At 41.2% G+C, this 23,694-nt stretch overlaps 1 protein-coding gene across 1 annotated transcript in view; it reads left to right on the plus strand.

Annotated features, from left to right (window-relative positions):
* LOC122813947 (zinc finger protein 85-like) overlaps positions 1-23,694 on the plus strand; it is a 269,454-nt gene that overhangs the window by 117,698 nt on the left and 128,062 nt on the right. Inside the window, exon 4 of the mRNA XM_044086492.1 lies at positions 14,147-14,273. Within this exon, the coding sequence (XP_043942427.1) occupies positions 14,147-14,273 (127 nt within the window). The remainder of the gene's footprint in view (positions 1-14,146; positions 14,274-23,694) is intronic.

The raw sequence follows: 23,694 nt of genomic DNA on the forward strand, positions 1-23,694 counted from the left end.
ACCTTGTGAGTACTCCATCTCCTGAATAAATCTTGAGTGCTTTCAGGTGCTTCATTGAAAGAATCTAGAGCCAATGCCATTTCTTTTAGGATGCCATGAGTAGAAAGTTCAAGGAGAACCTGGCTGTCATTAGCGAGTTGACTCTGAACAGATTCTTCTGTATTCTGACAGAAATAAATACTAAAAGAACTGTAAACTGTTAAAAAGTTGTCCAAACACTTATAAATCCATAACACTTTTTGGACATGAAAGAAAAATCACATCACTTTGTGTAGTAGCTTTGAAATCTTTTAATCCAGCAGTTGAAATCTTTTAATGCAGCAGTAAAAAACGTCCAACAAGACAACAGTATAAGAAAACTTGAAACAAATTTGAAATAAAATGGAACACTTGCATTTAAGGTCTCTCATTCGTTGTCAAGTTCATTTTACAGTTACTTAACAGTCATATTTCTTCAGAAATACAAAGGTTATCAACTGAACACTGTTTAAATAAAAGCTGCTACATAATTAATTCTTTATGTAAAGAAGGGGAGGGGAAAGAATTCTCACTAACAAATACACTTAAGGATGCATTTTGCATTACGTTTACCATTAAGCCCAGGGGGCATGTCAGCTTGCAGTTTAACCTGCCATCTAAGCTCCTTAATGTCTAGCTGGGGGTTCCCATCTCCATAGATCCAAGAAATACTAACACTAGACATTTAAAAGTGGTGCAGGAAGGGTTGGTTAGCTTGTGTTTAGCTAGAGCACTCTTTTCATCACCTTTTCTTATAGCGTGGTAATGCTCCTTGATTCGATCGCTGAGCTTCCTAATACTTTGGCCAACATTGAACGCACCACAGTGACTGCAAACAGCAAGGTATACTATGCAAGTTGAATGACAATCAAATGTGTCTGAAAAATGAATTTCTTGTCTAGGAGTATGTAAGGTGAAACAATCTCAACTTGCAATGTACTGGCACCAAACACACTTCCCACAGCAAAACATACCAGCTGAGGGGGAGGTGTGGTTAAACTTCTCTGGGCAGCTAGATCAGATGCTGATTGGAGAGATTGGGATCTTTTGTGACTGAATGATGGAGTGGGACCTCGTGCCTTGCCTGTCTCATGGCAACTGGAGATAATATCCCAGTTCCTAGAAACTATATCCCGAATAGATTCTGCATCAACTGAAATTGGAAGAGGAAAATGCAGGCTGTCATTAGAAGATGGAACTGAGTTTGTCCAAGATCCTTTTGACAAAATAGGGGGGTATTTCTTGTGTCTGTTCACTGCAACATCCTCCAACATGGTGTCCACTAAGTGTGCTGGGTAGTGTTTGTCTGTGAATAATTCTTTAAGAAAGAGGCTTTCTTTTGTGAAACTTTCATCTTCACTAACTATGCGGCTAAGGTGTTCAAATTGTCCATTGACTATGTTCTTTTTCATAAAAAAGGGATGTTGGTTGCCAAAATCCAAATAGTTATTGTGGAAGGTACTTTTTCTAAGGATGGTCGAAGAAAACATGCTAGTGTGAGGATTAATGGAGAGTATCACATCTAAGAAGAAAAAATAAGGGATCTAGGGACCCAAGTAGATAGTCAGCTTTCCTTTGATAACCATGTTGCCAAAGTGGTTAGAAAATCCTTCTGTGTGACCCATCTTATCACGAAAGAGTTCGCATCAAGATCTAAGGTTGTAATGGTGCCCCTCTACTCTTCCCTCATTATTGAGTACAATGCACCAATTGGAATGTACCTGGCTAGACATCTCCAGCAGCTGGAGAGACCACAGAGGTACGTAACCAAGAGGATTACTGGCCTCAAACAGTTGCCCTATACAGCACGATTGAAAAATCTAAAACTGTTCTCTGTTGCATACCGCCTTCTCAGAGGCGATCTCTGTCTAATGTACAGAGCCATGTCCAACCCAGAATTGTTGAACGTGCACCATCTTAGCAAATCCAAATGTACTCGAGCTACATGCTTTAGGGATATAAACCTCAACACAACAATGAATAGAACATGCTGGAGGGATAGATTCCCTTCGCAGAGACTTCCCTTACTATGGAACAGGGTCCCGATCTACCTAAGACAGAGCCCCTCACTATCACTCTTCAAGAGGAACCTTGATGAGTGGATGGGTAACAGAAAGTTCACACCGGGGATCACACCAACAGCACTACTAGATAGGGGCCAAGGGTACTAGCTGCTAGTACAAAGGTCTAGGAAAAAACTAAAGGGGCGGTGAATACCGCACAATGTGGCTGGGCTAATATATGCCTTCGGGCAGATAGCCCAGTACCAACCTATGAACCTATAAGAAGTGGACAGTTTCTCCCTTACCTGAAAGGTTAAAGTCTAAGAAATCAATACTGCTGTTAACTTTGTCTAAGAACACATCAAGCTTACTTGGGGACCCTCTGCAAAGGAAAAACATGTCATCTATATAACGTTTATATAGAGAGACGTATCCAAAACCATCTAGTTTGGTAAGCACATCTGCTTCCCAGGAACTCAAAACTAGGTTGTCATAGGATGGGAACAACTTTGCCCCCATAGCTACTCCCTGTACTTGCTGTTAGATGGTACCATTGAAAGAAAAGAAATTGTTTTCCAACATTAATTTCAAAAGAGCTAACAGAACTGGGACTCTATGGAGAGTATTAATGTGCTTGGCAAGGTAATCTCCCACCATAAGTCAGCCCCTTTGATGCAGGATGCTGGAATAGAGGGCCACAATGTCCAGGGTGACCAATGTACATTGACCAGTCAAAGGAGGGCAGTTATGGATCTGATTCAAGAATTCCCAGGAATCTTTTAAGTAGAACTGGGAGGACTGAACTAGCGGGTTTAGGAAAAAAATCTGGAAGAGCTGATATGTATTCTGTCTTGGTTTTACTTGATGCCACAATATGCCTAAGAGGAGGATTTTTTGGATCTTTGTGTTTTGGGGATCCCGTACATCTTAGCCACTAACAGGGACTTCACCTCCATAAATTCCAACTCAAAGTCTTGAAATAAGCTCTTTATGATAGAGTCAATCCTACAGAAGCTTTCCATAATAAAATCAAAGGAAACAGTTTTGTAGTTGTCAGTGTTTGAAAAAACAACTTCCATTTTGCTAACATAAGAGCCGTTGTCCATAATGTCTAAACCTGCTCCCTTGTCTTCCTTCATAACCCTGATGTCTGGATTAGCTTGGAGACTTTTGAGGACTGTCTTTTCTTTAACAGAAAGGTTAAATCTCTTGGTGGGTGACTTTTTCTCAAGGGCTGCTCTTATTTCTTTCTCACACACTTTAGAAAAAATATTTAACGTGGGATTAAGGGGGGATTAAAAGTGCTGCTTCTTCTAGGGAAAGGGTCACCACCATCATCAGAATCAGAATCCAAACTGTCAGGGAAAGAGAGGGAACAGAAGGCATTGGAAGCAACAACCCAATCTCACTAAGGGCCTGCACCTGTTGTGGAAAAAACATTTGTGTTGAAAACATCAACAGCTTGTGTAACAACAGATGGACTAAAATGTAAATTATTATTTTTAATGCCGTGCTTTGAAATAAGCTTTCTACAATAAAGCTTTATGTCTAGCTCCACATTAGTCACTGAAGCCCTCTGTGAGGGAATAAAGTTCAGTCCCTTTCCCAAACTGCTAAACTGTCATCATCCAATGCCAAATCCATAAGGTTGAAAATGTAAAGGGTAGGAGAGGGAATGGGAGAGCAGGAAACCATTAGCATCATCTCAGTCTTAGGGGTTTCCCTCGGATTCCCCCTCTCGCCCTCCCTCAATTATCAGGTACTGTTCTTATCAAAACCTCAGCTAGTCCAGTGCGTATTAATATTCTGACACCTAGAGAACTGGTTCAAGCATACAAAGTGAGTTTGGATTCCAATCCTTTCACTACATCAGACCATTTTTTATCCCCAGGTGAGGAGACCACATTCTGTTTTCAGAGACAGTCAGGGGAAAAGTGTGAGGAAGAGAGGGGCAAGTGAGAGAAACAGAGGGTGACCCCTAAGACTAAGATGATGGTAATGGTTTCCTGCTCTCCCGTTCCCTCTCCGACCCTTGACTTTTTCAGCCTTACGGATTTTGTATTGGATGACAACAGTTTAGCAGTTTTGCAAAAGGGACTGAACACACACACAGAGATATATATATATATATGTGTGTGTGTGTGTGTGTGTGTGTGTGTGTATACACGTGTCCACTTCTTAATTTTGAAGGAACAGAATCTCGAGTTTCTGAATATTTAATTTAGAATCTCAAGTCTAAACTTTGAAATTAAGAAAAAAATGTAAAAAAAAACTACAAAGTTAAAACCTTATTTTTGCATGCCCCCCACACCCCATGCAACTTCAGTATACTACCTCTGAGATTGCGCTACAGTGAAGGGAATGATATAGATGTTCTTCATCTCACATTGCTGCAGTCCTTACTTATGGGTAGTCCGCTGTCCTCGATCGGCCCGAATACCAAAGTATAAGGCTGACGTCGGTCATGGGCGCCTAGATCTGACATCAGAGCGTCAGGGTATAAAGGCGCATGACCGACGTCATATCCTCAGTCTTTTTTGCCGCATGGTCCGATGCAGAAGCAGCGTTGCAAGTGCCGTTCGGCGTTCTGAAATTTTTCGTTTTCGGAGTTTCAGACCGATACCAAGTTGGGCTAAGTACCCCGTTGGGGAATATTTTTGTTTTTTCTTGCCTCAGTTACTTACCGGATGTCAGGAAAAGTGAATAATTGTATTTCTTGTGGGAAACAGATACCGCATAGGGATTATCACTCGCTTTGTATTCCTTGTCTGGGACCGGAGCACGACGTAGTCGGGTGTCGGTTTTGTGCTAGGTTTAATAAGCGCACTATAAAACGGAGGTTAGATTGCGCTAGGTTAGTCTTTGGCAAGAGGTGTAATTATAATATGCCGTCGGATGTTCCGACGCCTGCTTCTACTAAGAAGCGCAAAGACAAATCTTTAAAGCCTAGGCAGGATGATTCGTCCGTTTCGGACGCCGGGCCTTTAGAAGCTACAGCTGAACAAGTGGATCCGGCTGAAGTTTCTGTTGAGTCCCAGGGGGAAACTTTGATTTTACAGGATGTGGTCTCTCAGGAGTCAGGTCAGGCTGAAGGGGCCTCTCAGGTTACTGTTCTCCCTTCTATGCCTAAGGTGGTTAGGCCTTCTGCTACTATTACCAAGGCACCTTCTAAAGGCAGGTCTGTTTTGCCTTCCTCTGCTGTCAGTCCTGGTTCTTCAGGGTCTGTACCTAAAAAACACATGCTTAAAATGGCAGAGGATTTGATTACTTTAATTAGAGGTTCTCTGCCCCCTCCTGATAAGAGGCCCAGGATGGAGCCAGAGTTGGAGAGCTTGGAACAGGCCTCAGATGATTCAGAGTCTTCTACTGAAGACATTCAAGATTTCCCTCCTTATTCGGATTCTGATGCAGAGGATTCCACTCCTTCTGCTTCTCCTCCAGAGGATTTTTCATTTTCAGAAACTCTACATTCCATGAGGGAGCATTTTAAGTGGGAAGGACAGGATTTCTCTGATTCACGAAAGAGACTTAGGGAATTCTTGTTTTTACCACAGCATAGACCCTTAGCTATACCTCCGGTTTTGGATGTTGTTTCAGATGTTTTCTCGGAAGCTTCCCTTAATCCAGATTCTGTGCCTCCTGCTCCAGTTAAACCGGACAGGTATTACAGGGTGCCTGAGGCTCATAAATATCTGTATAAGAGTCCTAGGGCGGCTCCAGAAACTATTAGTCAGGGGCCTAAGGGTGTTAGAGCCTCTGTTGTTAAGAATCCGGTTCCTCTGGATAAGGAAGCTAGAGCTTTGGACAGATGGGGTAAGAAGGTTTATACCTCTTCTACTTTAGCAATGAGAGCTTTAAATTGCCAGTTTCATATGTTGAAGTATCAGAATTTCCTCCTTTCTCAGCTAAGATCTAAAGTGGATGCTTTGGCAGAGGGCATAGAGTGTAAAGAATTGCAGGATTTAGTGCATGTCTCTGAACAGGTGGGTAAGCACTCTTTGCAGTGTGGTTTTGATGCTTTACAGGCTTCTTCTAGGGTGGCTGCCACTGGTTCAGTTATTCGTAGGCACGCCTGGCTTAAGGATCAGAATTTGTCTGAGCATGTTAAGTCTAGAATTTTGGATGCCCCTTTACAGGCTGAAGTTTTGTTTGGTCCTCCTGTGGAGTCAGTCTTGAAGAAAATGGAAGACAAGGCTAAATCTATGCAGACTGTTAAGGATTTTTTGCAGGTACAGCCTCCAAAGTTTAGTAGAAATTGGCCTACTAAGGGATGGACGTACCCTTCTTCTGATTCTCAGTCTAGGGGTAGATCTAGGCGTGGTAGGGGCAGAGCTCAGAGTACCTTCAGGCCGAGACAATGGAGTTCGCCTGCTCAATCTGCTGGTGAGGGCAGGGGCCAGTCCTTTCGTAAACAGGCCCAATGACCGGCATTTTCAGCTGCCAGATTCTTCTTGCCTGGCATCTCCTTTGGGAGGAAAGTTGGCTCTTTTCAAGCAAAATTGGCATTTAGTCACCCAGGACAAATGGGTATTGGACATTATAAACCGAGGTTACAAGTTTTATTTCCATACCATGCCTCCTTTCAAAGGCATGCCAGACGTCCCTCCTCGGCAAAGGATAGAGGCTCACAAACAAATTTCTTTACTTCTTCAAATGGGAGCTATACAGTCCGTTCCTCTGTCAGAAGTGGGCCTAGGATTTTATTCTCGCCTGTTCCTGGTTCCAAAGAAAGGGAACACGTGGAGACCAATTTTGGATTTATCCATCCTCAACACTTACCTGGACATTCCAAAGTTCAAGATGCTGACTTTACAACAACTTTTACCTCTGTTGGGAAAAGATCACTGGATGGTTACTCTGGATCTCAAAGAGGCTTACCTTCATATTCCTATCAGGCCCAGTTGCAGGAGGTATCTGCGTTTTCGGGCTGGAAATTTACATTATCAGTTCTCTGCATTGCCCTTTGGCTTATCTACTGCGCCCAGAGTGTTCACAAAGGTTCTGGCTCCAGTGATAGCCTTTTTCAGACTAAGAGGAATACAGATTTATCCTTATTTGGACGATTGCCTGATTATTGCACAAGACAAGGACGAACTTCTTCATCATCTACAGTATGTGATGGTAGTGTTAAGATGCCTGGGGTATTCTGTGAACGAAACAAAGTCCAGTCTAGTACCCTCTCAGGACATGTGCTTTCTGGGTGTGAGACTGAAGACAGCTTCCCAGATGGCTTTTTTGACCCCGGACAAACAAAGAAGCCTTTCTCTTTATTTCCATCAAATGTCTCTACAGTCCAGGCTGACTGCAAGGACAGTCCTTCAAGCCTTGGGGTTCATGGCATCTTGTATTCTGGTGCTTCCCAATGCCAAATTGCATATGAGGAAGCTTCAATGGTATCTCAAAAATGTATGGACACAGCACTGCCAAGATCTAGACACTGTCATTCAGATAATACCTTGCATTCAAAAGGAGTTTTTGTGGTGGGCTCAGGAATGTCACCTAAACAAGGGACTCTCTGTGACCCGACCAGAGGCGAGTCAGATTCTAACGACAGATGCCTCGGACAAGGCTTGGGGAGCACACCTCAATGGAAAATGGGTGCAAGACACGTGGCCTGTCAAACTCCAACATTTGCATATCAACTTGAAGGAAATGTTAGCAGTCCAGTTTGCATTGATGGCTTTCAAAGATTTACTTCAACCAGGGCAGGTGTTGATTCAAACAGACAACACTACTGTCATGTGGTACATCAACAAGCAAGGGGGAACCCATTCTTACCCTCTTTGCAGGCAAGCGATGATTTTGTGGGAAACTGCTCTCAATTTACACCTCAATCTTCAGGCAAGGTTTCTACCAGGAGCACAGAACTCCTTAGCAGATGTGTTGAGCAGACAAATAGTGGATCCTCACGAGTGGAAATTGGATCCTCATGTATTTCAAAAATTGACAGTGTTATGGGGAACTCCAGACATAGATCTGTTCGCTTCTCCACTAAATTACCAGTTGCCAAAGTTTTGCACAAAAATGTTTCATCACACAGCTTGGAAGGTGGACGCTCTGTCATTCAGTTGGAACAATCTGCATGTATATGCCTTCCCACCTCTGCCTCTTCTTCCCAAGGTACTTTTGAAGGCCAGACAAGACAAGCCAACCATGATTTTGATAGCACCGGATTGGCCTCGACAACACTGGTACCCACTACTGAGGAGTTTAGTACGAGAGCCTCCATGGCCTCTGCCTTTGATTCCGCACCTTTTGTCACAAGAGGGCAATCACTTCCTCAATGTCAAGATTCAGTCTCTGCATCTAACAGCCTGGCATATTCTGTTTTAGATTCTGGAGGGTCTCAGCTTCCACAACAAGTTTTGAATGTTATTTTGGAGGCCAGGAGGCCTAGTACCAGGAAAGTTTACGCTGATAATTGGAGGAGATTTTTTATTTGGAGCAAAGGAAAGGACTTAGATGTCTCCAAACCTGATTTAAGTGTTGCTCTTCAGTATCTTACTGAGTTATTGGACAAGGGTTTGTCTTTCTCCTCGATAAAGGTCCATGCTGCAGCCATTTCTGCTCACTATGATTTTGACCCTCCTTTATTTTCTCATCCTTTGTTTAAGCAATTTCTTAGAGGGGCAAAGAATATAAGACCCCCACGTAGAGCTCCTACTCCTGCTTGGGATCTCAATTTTGTGTTGGAAAAACTTACTCTACAACCTTTTGAGCCTGCAGCTACTGCTGAGTTAAAGTATTTGTCATGGAAAACTGCTTTTTTGTTAGCTATTACCTCTGCAAGAAGGGTTTCTGAATTACAGGCCCTCATGGCAGTGGAGCCTTTCCTGATTTTTCATAAGGATAGAGTATCTTTGCGTACTAATCCTTCCTTTATGCCTAAAGTGGTTTCTAGTGTGGCCTTAAACCAAACTATTCATTTGCCTACTTTTTATGCGAACCCCCAAAATAAAGGGGAGAAAATTTTGCATACTTTGGATATTCACAGGCAGTTACGTTATTATTTGAGCAGAACCAAGGAGTTCAGACAGTCTCAGCAGTTGTTTGTTTCTTTTGCTTTGGGTTCTCAGGGTAAACCTGTTTCAAAACAAACTATTTCTAAATGGATTGGGTTTTGTATTTCTTTCTGCTATTCCCACCATGGTAAGGAGATTCCGGCTGGAATCAGGCCTCATTCCACTAGGGCTACTGCTACTTCTACTGCCTTTCTAAGGGGGGTAGCTACAAAAGATATTTTGGAGGCAGCTACTTGGAGTTCAGTGCATACCTTTTCTAAACATTATCACCTTCCTCTTTATTCTAAGTCCAGGGCTGGGTTTGCCACTGCAATTTTACAGGGCATTTTAGCAGCCCCTAATGCTTTATGATTTACTGCAATTTTACAGGGCATTTCAGCAGCCCCTAATGCTTTATGATTTTTACCATCCTCCCTTTCCCGTTGCTTTGGGATTCTACCCATAAGTAAGGACTGCAGCAATGTGAGATGAAGAACATAGTACAGTTTTGTACCTACCATAAATGTAGATGTTCGAAGATCCACATTGCTGCAGTCCAATTTACCCTCCCTCCTTCCCCACTGTAGTTTGACATGGTGCTATGCTTTAGGTGATGGTTGTTGTTGGGCATGTTTTTGGGAGGTATTCTGTTTTTGGTTGTGGCCTTCTGGTTTGGCCTTCTGACATCTGGGGCAAGAAAAGACTGAGGATATGACGTCGGTCATGCGCCTTTATACCCTGACGCTCTGATGTCAGATCTAGGCGCCCATGACCGACGTCAGCCTTATACTTTGGTATTCGGGCCGATCGAGGACAGCGGACTACCCATAAGTAAGGACTGCAGCAATGTGGATCTTCGAACATCTACATTTATGGTAGGTACAAAACTGTACTTTCTCGTTCCACACCATTTAGCACTATAGCATGATCTCTGAGGTAGCATATTTAGGTAGCAGGGGCTGTAGGGGTGCAGGGATGTTTGCATATTTTCTCATTTGTAAACTGTATTTTGAAGTTAAAAAGTTGGACCCGTATACACACACACACAGAGATGTATGTATATATATATATATATATATATATATATATATATATATATATACACACACACATAGACATACACACAGATATTTATATATATATATATATATATATATATATATATATATATATATATATGTATATATATATATATATATATATATATATATATATATATATATATATATGTACGTGCACACACACACACACGCACGCGTGAGCACGCACACACATACAGATATATACACACACACGCACACACATATATATATACATACACGCAGACACATATATACATATACACACACACAGATATATATATGTATAAAATCTTTCACTACACAGGTGTGTGTCTGTGTGTATGCATATACATATAATTTAAAATACATAGTGGGTGAAATAACAACTTGAGCTGAAATCTTGCTTGACCTAGCTTGCCTAGTGGCCTTTATTTATGTATTTATTTATTTATTTATTTTTTTGAGATAATCGTTTCCCCTTAAGTCCAGAGTTTTGCCATCAGTGGTGCAGGAGACCATGCTTACCAAAGTTCTCAACAAATTTACCCTGGACGTTGAGGATTTTGATATTTAGAACCCTTTCAGAAACCATCTGTTTCATAGTGAGATTTTGAAAAGGTAGAAAGTGCTCTCCTTCATTCTTTTCTCCAGGAGCATGATCTGTTATCCATTTCAGTCAGGGTTTTCAATGCAGTATAGTACTCAACCTCCACTCACAAGTGCTGTGAGTGCTCCTTTATTGGTGAGGAATCACTGGAATTAATTTGTGTTGTGATTGTTCATTTAGTGATGACAAATCAGGAATTTGTGTTGTGAATATTCATTTAATGGTGAGAATAATTGGAATTTTTGTTGTGAATGTTGGTTTAATGGTGAGCAATAACCAGAATTAATTTGTGTTGTAAATACTCATTTAATGGTGAGGTATCACCAGAATTCATTTGTGTTGTGAATGTTCGTTTAATGGTGAAGAATCATTGGAAGTAATTTGTTTTGGCTCATCTTGATATCTAAGTGATTTATAACACTGTTGACCTTGGGATAATTTTACAGTACCCACATACTGTGGACTTGGATGTATTTTTCTGCTTACAGTAAAATATAAAAGAAAAAAAAACTGGAGCTCTTTAAACCACAACTTAAAACTTTAATAAATTTCAGTAATAGAAAAAGTAAGCGCTTTCGTGGAAAACAAACCCACTTCTTCCAACCATATAAAAAGTTACACAAACCACTCACATATATATATAAACATTTCAAAAAAATCATTCTCCAAAGAAAACAATATTCCAATCCAAAAACACAGCCCACTGGAAGAAGGATCTGGCCAGTAGAGATGTGCTACATAAACACACCCCTTTAGAAACATGAATATTAAAATAGTGACATGGAAAACTTGTCAGAACCAATAATGTCATGAAAAAGGTACACACCTCTCTGACATTTAAATATTAATGTTTAAGGGGCCAAGACTAAGAAATGGCTTCAGTGACAAATGTTCATTCAGCCCTGGAAATACATTTCCTTCTTTTCAGTGATATTCTTAAAGTCTCCACCCCTCAAATTTTCAGACACTAATTGTAATGCAAGAAAGTTAAAACTGTGTCTGCTGCTGTTCTCCATAACATGTTGAGCTAATGCACTCATACTGTCCTTATTATGTATGTCCCCCATGTGTTCTGGAATCCTTCCTTTAAACATTCTATTGGTCTTCCCAATGCAGAATGCTTCACACGTTGTGCATTTAGCATACCATATTAAATTCCTGGTCTTACAATCTGAATAAAGTAATTTCTTGCTTTGTGGGTGTACCAGAGATGTACAACTCCAAATATATTGACCAGCCTTACATAGTCTACACTGAAATGCCCCACATCTATCTGATGCATCAAAATGAATCTGTTCAAAATTCTTATAACACAACTGTCACTTCAATGACAAATTGTTTCTAAATAAAAATGGGTTTATCATCTAAAACTCTCCCAAGATTTGAGTTGATCAATAAAAGTGGCTAATGTTTCTTAATAGCCTCACAAGTAATGTTAATATTGCTTTAATAAGTAAGGAGAAGCCTATTCTTATTAGAATGTTTACTAGTCTGTTCAGGTACAACAGCTGCTACTTCAGCCGAATCTGAGAAATATAGTCTCCCCACCGTATCGCAAACAGACCAAGCCTCTGCTAGGCTTTCGTCTACATCACTTACACTGTACCCCCATTCTAAGAATTCCCTCTTCATTTTACTTAAAGTAACTTGCAACTCCATATTATCACTGTGGATTTGCATGGCTCTTAAAACTGTCGGTTAAGGATATTCCTAGTCACATGACCCTGGTACATGCTGGCTTTATGTAATAAAGCATTATTTCTACATGTTTTTCTATAAATCCCTGTGTTAAATCTTTTACCTTCATCAATTTTAATACATCTAAAAATTCTATAGATTTATCAGAAACCTGATGGCTGAAATCTGTTCATCATTCAGTTCAAAAGAAAAAATACTAAAAACTAACCCACTTGATTTTGTAGCATGTTGCAAGTTACCATCCCCAGTGTTGTCCCTGGATGGTTGAGCAACTGCACACGCCCATTCCTCACTCGAATCTTTGAATGTCCTCTCTTGTAATCCCTGTCTATGGGTAAAGGGGCTAGAAGTTAAAAAGAGGCCATGACTGTATTACTTGATGAAGCAGAAGTAGACAGAGTCACAGGAGCAGACTCTCTAATGGCATTACTGTTGCCCAAATTCTTAGATGCTCGAGTGGAAGCTTCCTCTGTGTGTACAATAGCAATGTTAGTGTTGCTTACTTTGCCGAGGTCCAATCTATCCTGGGCCAAGAGAAAACATTTCCACTGTTAAAATCTTGTAAATCCCGTTGAAGTTTCTTAATCTTAGTGGCTTGCAGCCATTTCTCACACATAGCCACTGGTTCATATAAATCATCCAAACTGGTTCTATAAATATTCAATGCAAATTTATTCACAATCTCAAACTGTAAAGTCCAAATCTCCTTTAATACCAATGTTTCAATAGGTAAAAAATAGTCAATGAGTAACCGCATTTAATCGGTGCTAACCTGAAGGTGTAATGACTGCCAATGTTTGAGTAAATTGAGATACTGAGTGCCATAAGTATGTATTTTTAAGATGTATAGGCCCTGTGGAATCACCTTATGGTGAGTAGCTGCTTCCAAATGAAGCCTCTGCCATTGCAAACATTTATATTTAAAAGGTTTACCTTCCAACTCTTTATATTGTGTGTTGAAAGTGGCCTAATGTTTTTGTATTTCACAATGAGTGTTTTCTCCAAAGAGCTGGCGTAGCTATGGGCATGGCTTGTGCCAACAGCTACGCCAACCTTATCTTAGCCCACTGGGAGCAAGTTCATGTTTTCAACAATAACCCTTATACACAGTATTTCATTTTTTACAGGAGATTTGTGGATGATGTGTTTTTTGAATGGACTAGCAGTTTAGATGAGCTGACTGCTTTTTTAAATTACTTAATGGTACCATGATGTTTCTGAAGTTCAGTCGTCATGTTTCTGATAAATCTATAGAATTTTTAGATGTGTCTATTAAAACTGATGAAGGTAAAGATTTAACAAATGGATTTATAAAACAAGAAAACACGTAGAGGGAATGCTTAAATACATAAAGTCAGCATGCACCCTGGTCATGTGACTAGGAATGTCTTTAAGGGACAGTTTCTAAGAGACATGTGAATCCACAGTGATAATGTGGAGTTGCAAGTTACATTAAGTACCATGAAAATAATTAGATTTGTTGGTTTGCAAGGGGTTATTCTGTAATACTTTGTTGACGTCTATGCAACAAGATGGACTGTAAGACCTTAACACAGTAATACCCCAATTATCAATGAGGGCTGGGAGGTGGGTGAGTAAGCATTCGTTCTTGGATAATACTTGACCAATGTTACATATTTTGCACAATAGCTAGATTTTTTTAATAATGACTACTTGTGTTTCCTAGTGAAGATGCTGCAGATTTTTGGTTGTACTTTTCTAAAAAAAATGTTGAAGCACACCTTTTATCTTTATCAGGTACCGGTATTGTTTGAGGATGTTGCTATTTCTTTCTCAGAAGAGGAGTGGCAGATGTTAAGAAAAGAAGACAAGGAGCTTCACAGGGAAGTGATGACACAGAACTATGAAGCCTTAATTTCTATTGGTAAGTATAGACCCCATCTTAGGAAGTGATATCTTTTTCAGAGAGTTATGAGTGCCAAATGAAAATGCTGTCATGATGTCTGTTACAGTTAGCATGGTTCATGAATCAGTCCTTTGACTCCATTAAGACAAATTCATATGAATATAAAGCAACAGTTTATAGAAACAATTGAATCATCATGTTTTAAGAGGTGGGAGGAAACTGGAGTAACTGGAAAGGACTCACAGGAATACTAAGAAATATGCAGACTTCAAACAGACTATAACCAGAGGTTGGGGCAGAAAACTGGACTGGGGACTATAAAGCAGAAATCAGACAGACATTCTGAAATGTGCACATTGTACTGGGGGGTGATCTCAGCCCCTTTTTTTGTTTACAGATGGTCCCGACAGGTAGTATTTCTCTTTACTGAACCTATGTGGTCACAGATGATCATTCTTCATAATTAAGGGCATTTCTTACATGGCTAAATCCTTTTTCTGTGTGCTGTATCATTTCCTTTCATTAGGTTGTTATGGGTACTATCCATGCCTCTCAACTGTACAGATTTTCACCTCATATTTATGGTCTGTTTTTCATAAAATTGTGGCTTTCTAGCAAGTTAGTGGTAAATCATTAAATACTGAAGTTAGAAAATAATGACAGACATTTGAGTTTTAGACTTCATGCCCTGCAGAAAATTCATGCTAATGCATAACCTGTTTCTAAGATTGTAAGAGCAGTATTTAGAAGTTGTCCCTATTTCTGGGCCTTTGTCCAATTTTATTCATGGCATTGTCTAGATTTCTTTCTCTAAGAGGTTGAGAGGTATGGTACTGTCAACTTCTTAAACTAAATTCCTATGTCCTTTCATGTTTTTGTGTTTTTATCCTTTTTATCACATCAATTTTAATAATTTGTTCTTTTTTATCTGAAATAACCCCTTATGTAATTTATACTTCTCACTTAAATATCATATATCAATAATTTTTCTTAGGTCTCCTACGGTATTAATATTCTAATTCAGTTTGTCTTCATTCATTGTTAATTGTTTGTTTTTATACTGTACTATTTATAGTTTAAGACATGATCTGATAAAAACAAGTCCATCCCCTGTAAAATTATAAGGCTACGGCCACAGGTATTAGGACTGTATGGTATTCCAGACTTTCTCAGGCTGCTGAGTACCTCCCATATCCCATAATGCACCACATTGTTTTCCCTTGCTAGATTCATGAATTGTTGGATAAAGTTTGTACACTTTGTGTCTTAGTAGCTCCTGGCTGCCATTTCTCAAGTAATGTATAAAAATGTAGCATATTTGTCTCTGATTGTTTATCACTTTATTGTGATAAATGCTTGCCATTCTTTGTTCTTTTATTTTAAAATGTGATATTACTTCAAAATTTTAAGTCAGGAATTATGAAGCCAGACAGCTTTTCATGACTCAAAAACATAATATTGTCTGTGTTGAAGTTACCAAAGTGACCCTAAATGATTACTCCTGGATTCATTTTTGGCTTTGATACTGACTTGGGCCCCTGTGTTTTCACTTCTTATGTTGGAGACTGTGGTGCTGGTGACTGGGAATCTGGTTGGAATTCTCAGGACTAATGTAATTTTGATGCTAGTTTTAATGCTGTGCATGCACTCGTCCTTGTTCTGGGGCTCCCCCGCACCACACCCTATTCTGGTGCCAGGCTTATAGCCTTCTCCAGTTTTACCTTCATATGACTCCTGATGTCCACCAGATTCTTTTTCAAGGCAGACGGTCCAGAGTACTTAACAACTCTCTTTGACCATTTTTCAACAAGAGGAAGCCTTCATCTGCCTCACGCCTCCATAGATGTAAATAAAAGCTACATACAAGAAAATGGACATGAATTTTCACAGAGAGTCCCCTTATAGCTCATTTGAATGAACACTGACTTCCCTGTGTCCCCACCTGATGACTTCCAGATTCGAGGAGGTTCTGAACCTAATATTTCAAAGAGATAAACTCAATGTTGTTCCAACAATGGACACTGCAAAAAGCCTTCCACTTTACCCAAAAGTCCTTCTGTAGCTCCCCCGCTGGCCAGAATTCTTAAAATTGCAACAAGCACTGCCGGGATGAACCTTTTGGTCGCAGCTCTAGTGCCTAAAAAGCATTCTGTGTCCTTCACCCTCCAGGGAATGAAGTTTCTGGTCTTAGACTTTTAAACCAGATACTTAGTGTCAGCAACTGCTCTTTAAAAACACTACTACACCCTAGACCCCAGAGGTGCACTCAAAAGCTGAGCTCAGGGTAGTGGACAACTTAGAGCAGCACTTATGCATTTCCTCATGTCCTTCACTTTCTCCTTTGCCTGGCTGAATTAGTACAGTGAAGCTTCAGTGGGCTTTTTTTCTGATGAAATGTTTCAGTCTGTTAACTAGTCATTTGATGAACCCACAGAAGGCATTCACATCCCAGTTAGCAAAAGTATCCACAATGGCAAACTTTATTTATGCAGCTTTTAATACTTCTGAGTGTGTTGCCAAGGCCGTGAGATCCAGCATGTCTGTTCATTAGAACCAGAATGCATCATTCAACATCATAATCTACCTTTCCAATTTTGTTACAAGGGGATTAAGGTGTCCTGTCAACTGTCACCATTTATTGTGAATCAGTGATACTCTCCTACTTTCTTCAACAGTCATTCTTGACTGTCACAGCTCTTCCCTTTCACAGTCCATCCATCTCTTGGACACCTTCATTTCTCTTGCCTTCTTCCTGTCTGTCCCAAATCATCTTCACTAGATTGTCTTCTGCTTTTCTGCACATCTGCCCAAACCTCCATATTTTGTTCTATTTGATCTTCTCTACAAATGGAGCTACAAGGCCTTCTGCTTTCATGCACGTCTGTCCAAACCTCCATATTTTGTTCTATTTCATCTTCTCTGCAAATGGAGCTACTAGGCCTTCTGCACTGATGTCCTCATTTTGTTAGGCTGTCCCACATTGTGGATCCTACCACCTATCTCAGGCACTTCATCTGCATCACCTCTCATCTGTTCTGGCTTCAATAACTAGGTTTCTGTACCATGAATAGTACTGGCTGTACCACTGTTTTGTACTACTTTTCAGCTTCTTTGACATTCTTCTATCTCACATTAACCCCTGACACACTGTGCTAGTTGGCTGCAGCCCCTGTGATTCCTGCCTTTACCTCCTCATTCAGACTTACCTTCTACTCAGGCACCCCTCCCAGCTACTGTTAACCTGTTCCACTGTCTTCCCTTCTGTCTCATTTCTCAGCTTTTTGGATTTCTTCAGTTGTCACCATTATAACTTATTTTTATTCAGTTCTGTCCTGTGTGTCTTCAGTTGTATATACCATTCCCCTATCATTTGATGAAGTTCTTGCCCAGTCTGTCTGTAATGCAACATCACCTGCATACAGCAGCTTTGTTATCTGTACCATCAAATGTGTTTACTAATGTAGTCTATCACCAGTATGAACAGCAGTGGGCTAGGCGATAAACCCTTATGCACACCTAGTCCCTCTGAAAACCCCTGTGCGACTCCAAACACTGTCCATACTTGTGTCATTGAACATAGCCTGCACTAATTCCACTGATGTTTCTGGGACTTTGAAGCATCACAGAACTGCCCAAATCAGTTTATTGAGACCTTGCCATATACTTTCTTGAGTTCTAGCTGGACTTATTCCTCATCTCTAATTTCTTCTCAACTATACGTCTCACTATAAAAATTTGAGTTGGTTGTGCTGCATCTGATCTGAATCCAAACTGGTCATTTCCCGTCTTATTTTCTACTACTCTGCATATTAGTTTATCAATGACCCCCTCTAGAACTTTCCTGTAGAGTATCAGAAGCTTGATACCCCTGTACTGCTCACAGTTGTAAAGATCTCCTTTGCTTTCCTACACTGACACTAGAATACTTATTCTAGAACTTTCATGTAGAGTATCAGAAGCTTGATACCTCTGTACTGCTCACAGTTGTAAAGATGTCCTTTGTTTTCCTACACTGGCACTAGAATACTTGTTCTCCTGTTAACTGGAATATACATTTCTCTCTGTACTGCTACAAGTACTCTCAGAAACCATTTCTCCCCAACTCCCTCAACATTGTTATCTTATATGCCTTGACCTCGTCTGAGCCTACTGCTTTTCCTAACTTCAATTTTCTTAATGATTTTCATACGGCAGGCTTCTCCTCTGCTTTCATCTTATTCAGTGTCTAGCCCCATACAGATTAGTTTTTTCCATTTAGGAGGAGCTGGAAGTCCTCCTTCCATCTGCCTTTGATGTCCTGCGGACTGGTGAACAGATGGTTGCTGCACCCTTTATGAAGGGCGTATGATGATTATCTTTATCGTTCTGTCTTTGCCTTGCAGCCTGATAGGGTGCCATCCTCACATTTAGGGGTTGGAAGTCCTCCTTCCATCTGCCTTTGATGTCCTGCGGACTGGTGAACAGATGGTTGCTGCACCCTTTATGAAGGGCGTATGATGATTATCTTTATCTTTCTGTCTTTGCCTTGCAGCCTGATAGGGTGCCATCCTCACATTTAGGGGTTGGAAGTCCTCCTTCCATCTACCTTTGATGTCCTGCGGACTGGTGAACAGATGGTTGCTGCACCCTTTATGAAGGGCGTATGATGATTATCTTTATCGTTCTGTCTTTGCCTTGCAGCCTGATAGGGTGCCATCCTCACATTTAGGGGTTGGAAGTCCTCCCTCCATCTGCCTTTGATGTCCTGTGGACTGGTGAGCAGATGGTTGCTGCACCCTTTATGAAGGGCGTATGATGATTATCTTTATCGTTCTGTCTTTGCCTTGCAGCCTGATTGAGGTGCCATCCGCTGAGTCACTTTCCCGAAGCTGGGAGAGGGCCACTGATGCTGTGTTCTTTACTACTACTACAACTCCTCTCTCAGCCTTTTTTTTTAGCCAATCAATATTCCTCCTTACCCTGGTCCATCATTTCGATTTCTCACTTTTCCTGCATTACTTTTTTCATTTGATCACCATTTGAACTTCTGTATTCCACCGCCAGCTTTCCTTCTGTATATTATTTCCATAACTGGCTTGGCTGTACATCTGTTCTATTGTCCTTGCACTTGTTATTGAGGTGCTGCCATTCTTCTCAACTCCCACCTACTTTCTCCTCTTTCTGAAGTACTAGAGCCCTAAGTATTTCCTTCACCTCTTGTGCTTTCTCTCCAGCCAACTTCAAGGTCTTCATCCTAGATCCTGTTGACCTTCATGCCTTTTTGGACCACTGCTTGTGGGTGATTGTGGCAACCAATGGTTTATTTGGGACTACTGTTTCACTGGAGATGACTTTGCAATCACTGATTCTACCCCAATGCCCTTTCCTTACTTAAAGTCTACCTCTGATGCATGCTAGTCACTCTTGTACATGATCTCACCAACTCATGTTGTCCTGCTTTATCTTGTTTGTCCTGTAACTCCTGACTGAGAGCACTCTTTCCTCACTGTCAAAACCTTGCTATGGGGCATAGGCTGAGACCAGATTGCATGACCCCAGTTTACCAACTTTACTGAGCATACCAGAGTGAACCTAACGAGTCCCTGTTCAAAGGACCAGATGTTCTTCGTATTTCACTGTTGCAGTCATTACATTTGGGTAATCTGCTGGCAGGTTGCCCTCAGTCAGCCTAAATAACAAAGTCTTGGGTCCTGCGTTGGTTGCTGTCTCCTCTTCCATGACGTTGGGTCATCAGGGGTATAAAACATGCAGCCAAAGCCATTTTATTCAGTCTTTCTTGCCACGCAGTGCCCGAAGCAGAAGCAGTTCGCAAGTGCCAGTCGGCCGACTCCTGAAATTGTCGTATTTGAGTTTCAGAACCAAAGTCTTCAAACTAAAGCTAAGTACCCCATTGGGGAAACTTTTTCTTGCTCCTTACTGATGTCAGTAAAAGTTAATAATTGCATTACTTGTGGGAAGCAAATACCTCATAAGGATTTTCATTTGTACTGTATTCCTTACCTAGGCCCTGATCACAACGTGCCTTGCTGTCAGTTTTGTGCTAGATTTAACCAACGCACTATTAAGCGTCGGTATATTTTTGCTTCTAAATATTTTGATTCAAGATTTAATTATCCTGAAATGTCAGTTAGCAATCCGACTACGGAGTTCATAAAAAATGCAAAGAAAAAGACAGAGACAGACCGTCGAGGTCCAAAACAGACGACGAAGCTTCTCCTAAGCCATTCGCCAGTTCGCCGGTACTCAGTGAGGTGCTTTTGCAGCCCTTGATACCCACTACTTTTGAGTTGCAGGCCTCTACCGAGATCCATTCGGAGTCCGGTATGCCGCGAGATTTTCAGAGTATTGAACCCGCGGATGTCTTTCCCTTGGATGGGTCCAGAGCCGCTGAGCAGGCATCGGCTTCTGAAGGTGTTTTCAGGCCTCAACATTTCTATATTAAATCGATGCCAGCAACAAAAACAAGGTCAAAAAAAATTTCTATGTCTAAAAAACCGATGCATGAGCCACGTGCTCAGGCCCCTATGCCTAAAAAACAGATGATCAAAATGGCTGAGGATTTAATTACCTTGATCAGGGGTTCCCACCCCTGCTAAGAGGCCTAGGCAAGGCACTGATTATGAATCTTCAGATCAGGTTTCCATTCCTTCTGATTCCTCTTCTGATCATGAATTTTCTATTCCACCCTATGAGGATTCTGATGCAGAGGAATCCATCCCTTCTGCATCCCCTCCTGAGGATTACTCTTTTGGAGAGACTTTGCATACTTTAAGGGAACATTTTCAATGGGAAAGTCAGGACTTCTCTGAATCAAAAAAGAGGCTTATGGATTTCCTTCTTCTTTCTCAGCATAGGCCTTTGGCAATACCTCCTGTATTAAACATTGTTGATGATGTGTTTTCGGAATCAAACATGGCTCCTGATTCCCTGCCTCTGGTTCCTAGTAAGCCAGACAGATTTACAGGGTTCCTGACTCCCACAAATTTCTTTTCAAAAATCCTGCTGCTGATCCTAAGACTATTTCTCAGGGTCCCAAGGATGTTAAGGCCTCTACAGCCAAAAATCCTACTCCTTCTGATAGAGATTCCAGGGAACTGGATAGATGGGGTAAGAAGGTTTATATGTCTGCAACCATGGCAATCAGGGCTTTAAACTGCCAGTTTCATCTGCTTAAATATCAACAGCATGTTATGGGCTTACTGAAACAGAAAATGATGTTGATTTCTGATTGTGCGGAAAATAAAGAGTTGCAGGAATTATTGCATTCAGCGGAACAGGTTGGAAAGCATACTTTGCAATGTGGTTTTGATTCCTTGGAGGCCTCTTGTAGGGCCACTGTTACTGGATCTGTGATTAGAAGGCATGTCTGGCTCAAGGAGCAAAATCTACAATGCACCTTTGCAGCATGATACTCTGTTTGGTAATAAAGCAGAAGAAGTTTTAAAGAAAATGGAAGACAAAGCTAAATCTATGCAAACTGTAAAAGATTTCTTGCAAGTGCAGCCACCCAGGTTCAGTAAGCACTGGCCTACTAAAAATTGGTCCTTTCCTGTGTCCAACAGAGCCACTCAGGGCAAATCCAGATGCTCAAAAGGCTCCAGATACCAATCACAGGGTTCTTACAGATCAAAGCAATGGGGTGCCTCCACCTCCAAATCCAGAGGAAACAATGCACAACCCTACAGTAAGCAGTCTCAATGACTTTCCTCTACTAGCAGCAAGCACTTTTCTCTTGGCAGCCCCCTTGGGGAGAAAACTAGCACTTCATGCTCAAAATTGGCAGTTAAATACCCAGGATAAGTGAGTATTAAACATAGTATCCCAGGGGTACAGATTTCATTTCCATGCTCTGCCAATTCCAAACGGATGGCCGGATCTGCCACAAAACCAGTGGGCAGAGGCCCAGAAACAAGTCATGTCCTTCATGGATATGGGGGCTATTCAACCGGTACCGGAAAAGGAAAAAGGACAAGGTTTTTTATTCAAGACTTTTCCTGGTACCCAGAAAAGACAATTCTTGGCATCCAATACTGGACTTATCGATTCTGAACACATTCCTGGACATTGCAAAATTCAAAATGCTGACTTTACAACAGCTACTGCCTATGCTGGCAGGAATGCTTGGTTAGTAACTCTAGACTTAAAAGAGGCATACCTGCATATCCCAATAAGGGAATCATGCAGAAGATACCTCCGTTTCAAAGCAGGTTTTTTGCATTTCCAATTCTCTGCACTGCCCTTTGCTTATCTACTGCGCCCAGGGTCTTTACGAAGTGCCAGGCACCAGTAATTACATTCTGCAGACAAAGAAGCATACAAATTTATCCTTATCTGGATGATTGTCTCATTCAAGCAGAGGACAAGGACACTCTTCTTCAACATCTGGCATTTGTAAAAAGGCTTCTAGCATGCCTAGGGTACACCATAAACGAAAAGAAATCACAACTGGTACCCTCACAAATAATTGCATTCCTGGGTGCAAGCTTGAATACAACTGCCCAGATGGCTTACCTCACGCCAGATAAACAAAGGCAACTGACAACATACTTCAGACAAATGGCAACAAGAACCCATTTATCTGCAAGGCAAACTCTGCAGGCTTTGGGGTTCATGGCATCCTGCATTCCTCATATGCAGTCTCACATATGGAATTAGTAGAAACTTCAGTGGTACCTAAAAGGTTTATGGAGTCAACATTGTCAGAGTCTGGAAACAATGATTCCTCTCATTCCCTGCCTACAACAGGAGCTTCTATGGTGGGCAGAGACATGTCACCAAAACAAGGGACTGTCATTCACTCTACCCCCTGCCACACAAACCCTAACTACAGACTCATCAGACTATGTGCTTGGGGGGCCCACCTGGCAGGGAGATGCAGGGCAAATGGAGCCCAAACCAAATGCATCTGCATATCAATCAGAAAGAGATGCTAGCTATTCAAAATGCTCTGATAGTCTGCAATGACTTACTTCATCCGGGACATCTGCTGATAAAGATGGACAACACCACAGTTATGTGGTACATAAACAAGCAGGGGGGTACACATTCCTACCCCCTTTGCAGACTAGCCATGGCTTTGTGGAACACAATCTTGACTTACCAAATACATCTTCAAGCTCACTTCCTGCCAGGAAAGCAAAATACTCTGGCAGATGACCTAAGCAGAAATCTTATGGACCCATACGAATGGAAACTGGATCCACAAATCTTCAGCATGTTAACACAGAAATGGGGGAGTCCAGACATAGATCTATTTGCCTCTCCTCAAAATTATCAGTTGGTCAAATTCTGCACAAGAACTCATCACAGAAAAGCATGGAAAGTGGATGCTCTATCCTTCAGCTGGAAAAACCTATCAGTCTATACCTTTCCCCCCTGCCTCTGCTTTCCAAGGTCTGATTAAAAGTCAGACAGGAAAAAACAAAAATGATCCTAATTG

Source organism: Protopterus annectens, chromosome 10.part0 (assembly GCF_019279795.1).
Source record: "Protopterus annectens isolate FY-2018-M chromosome 10.part0, PAN1.0, whole genome shotgun sequence".
NCBI classification, from domain to species: Eukaryota; Metazoa; Chordata; order Ceratodontiformes; family Protopteridae; genus Protopterus; species Protopterus annectens.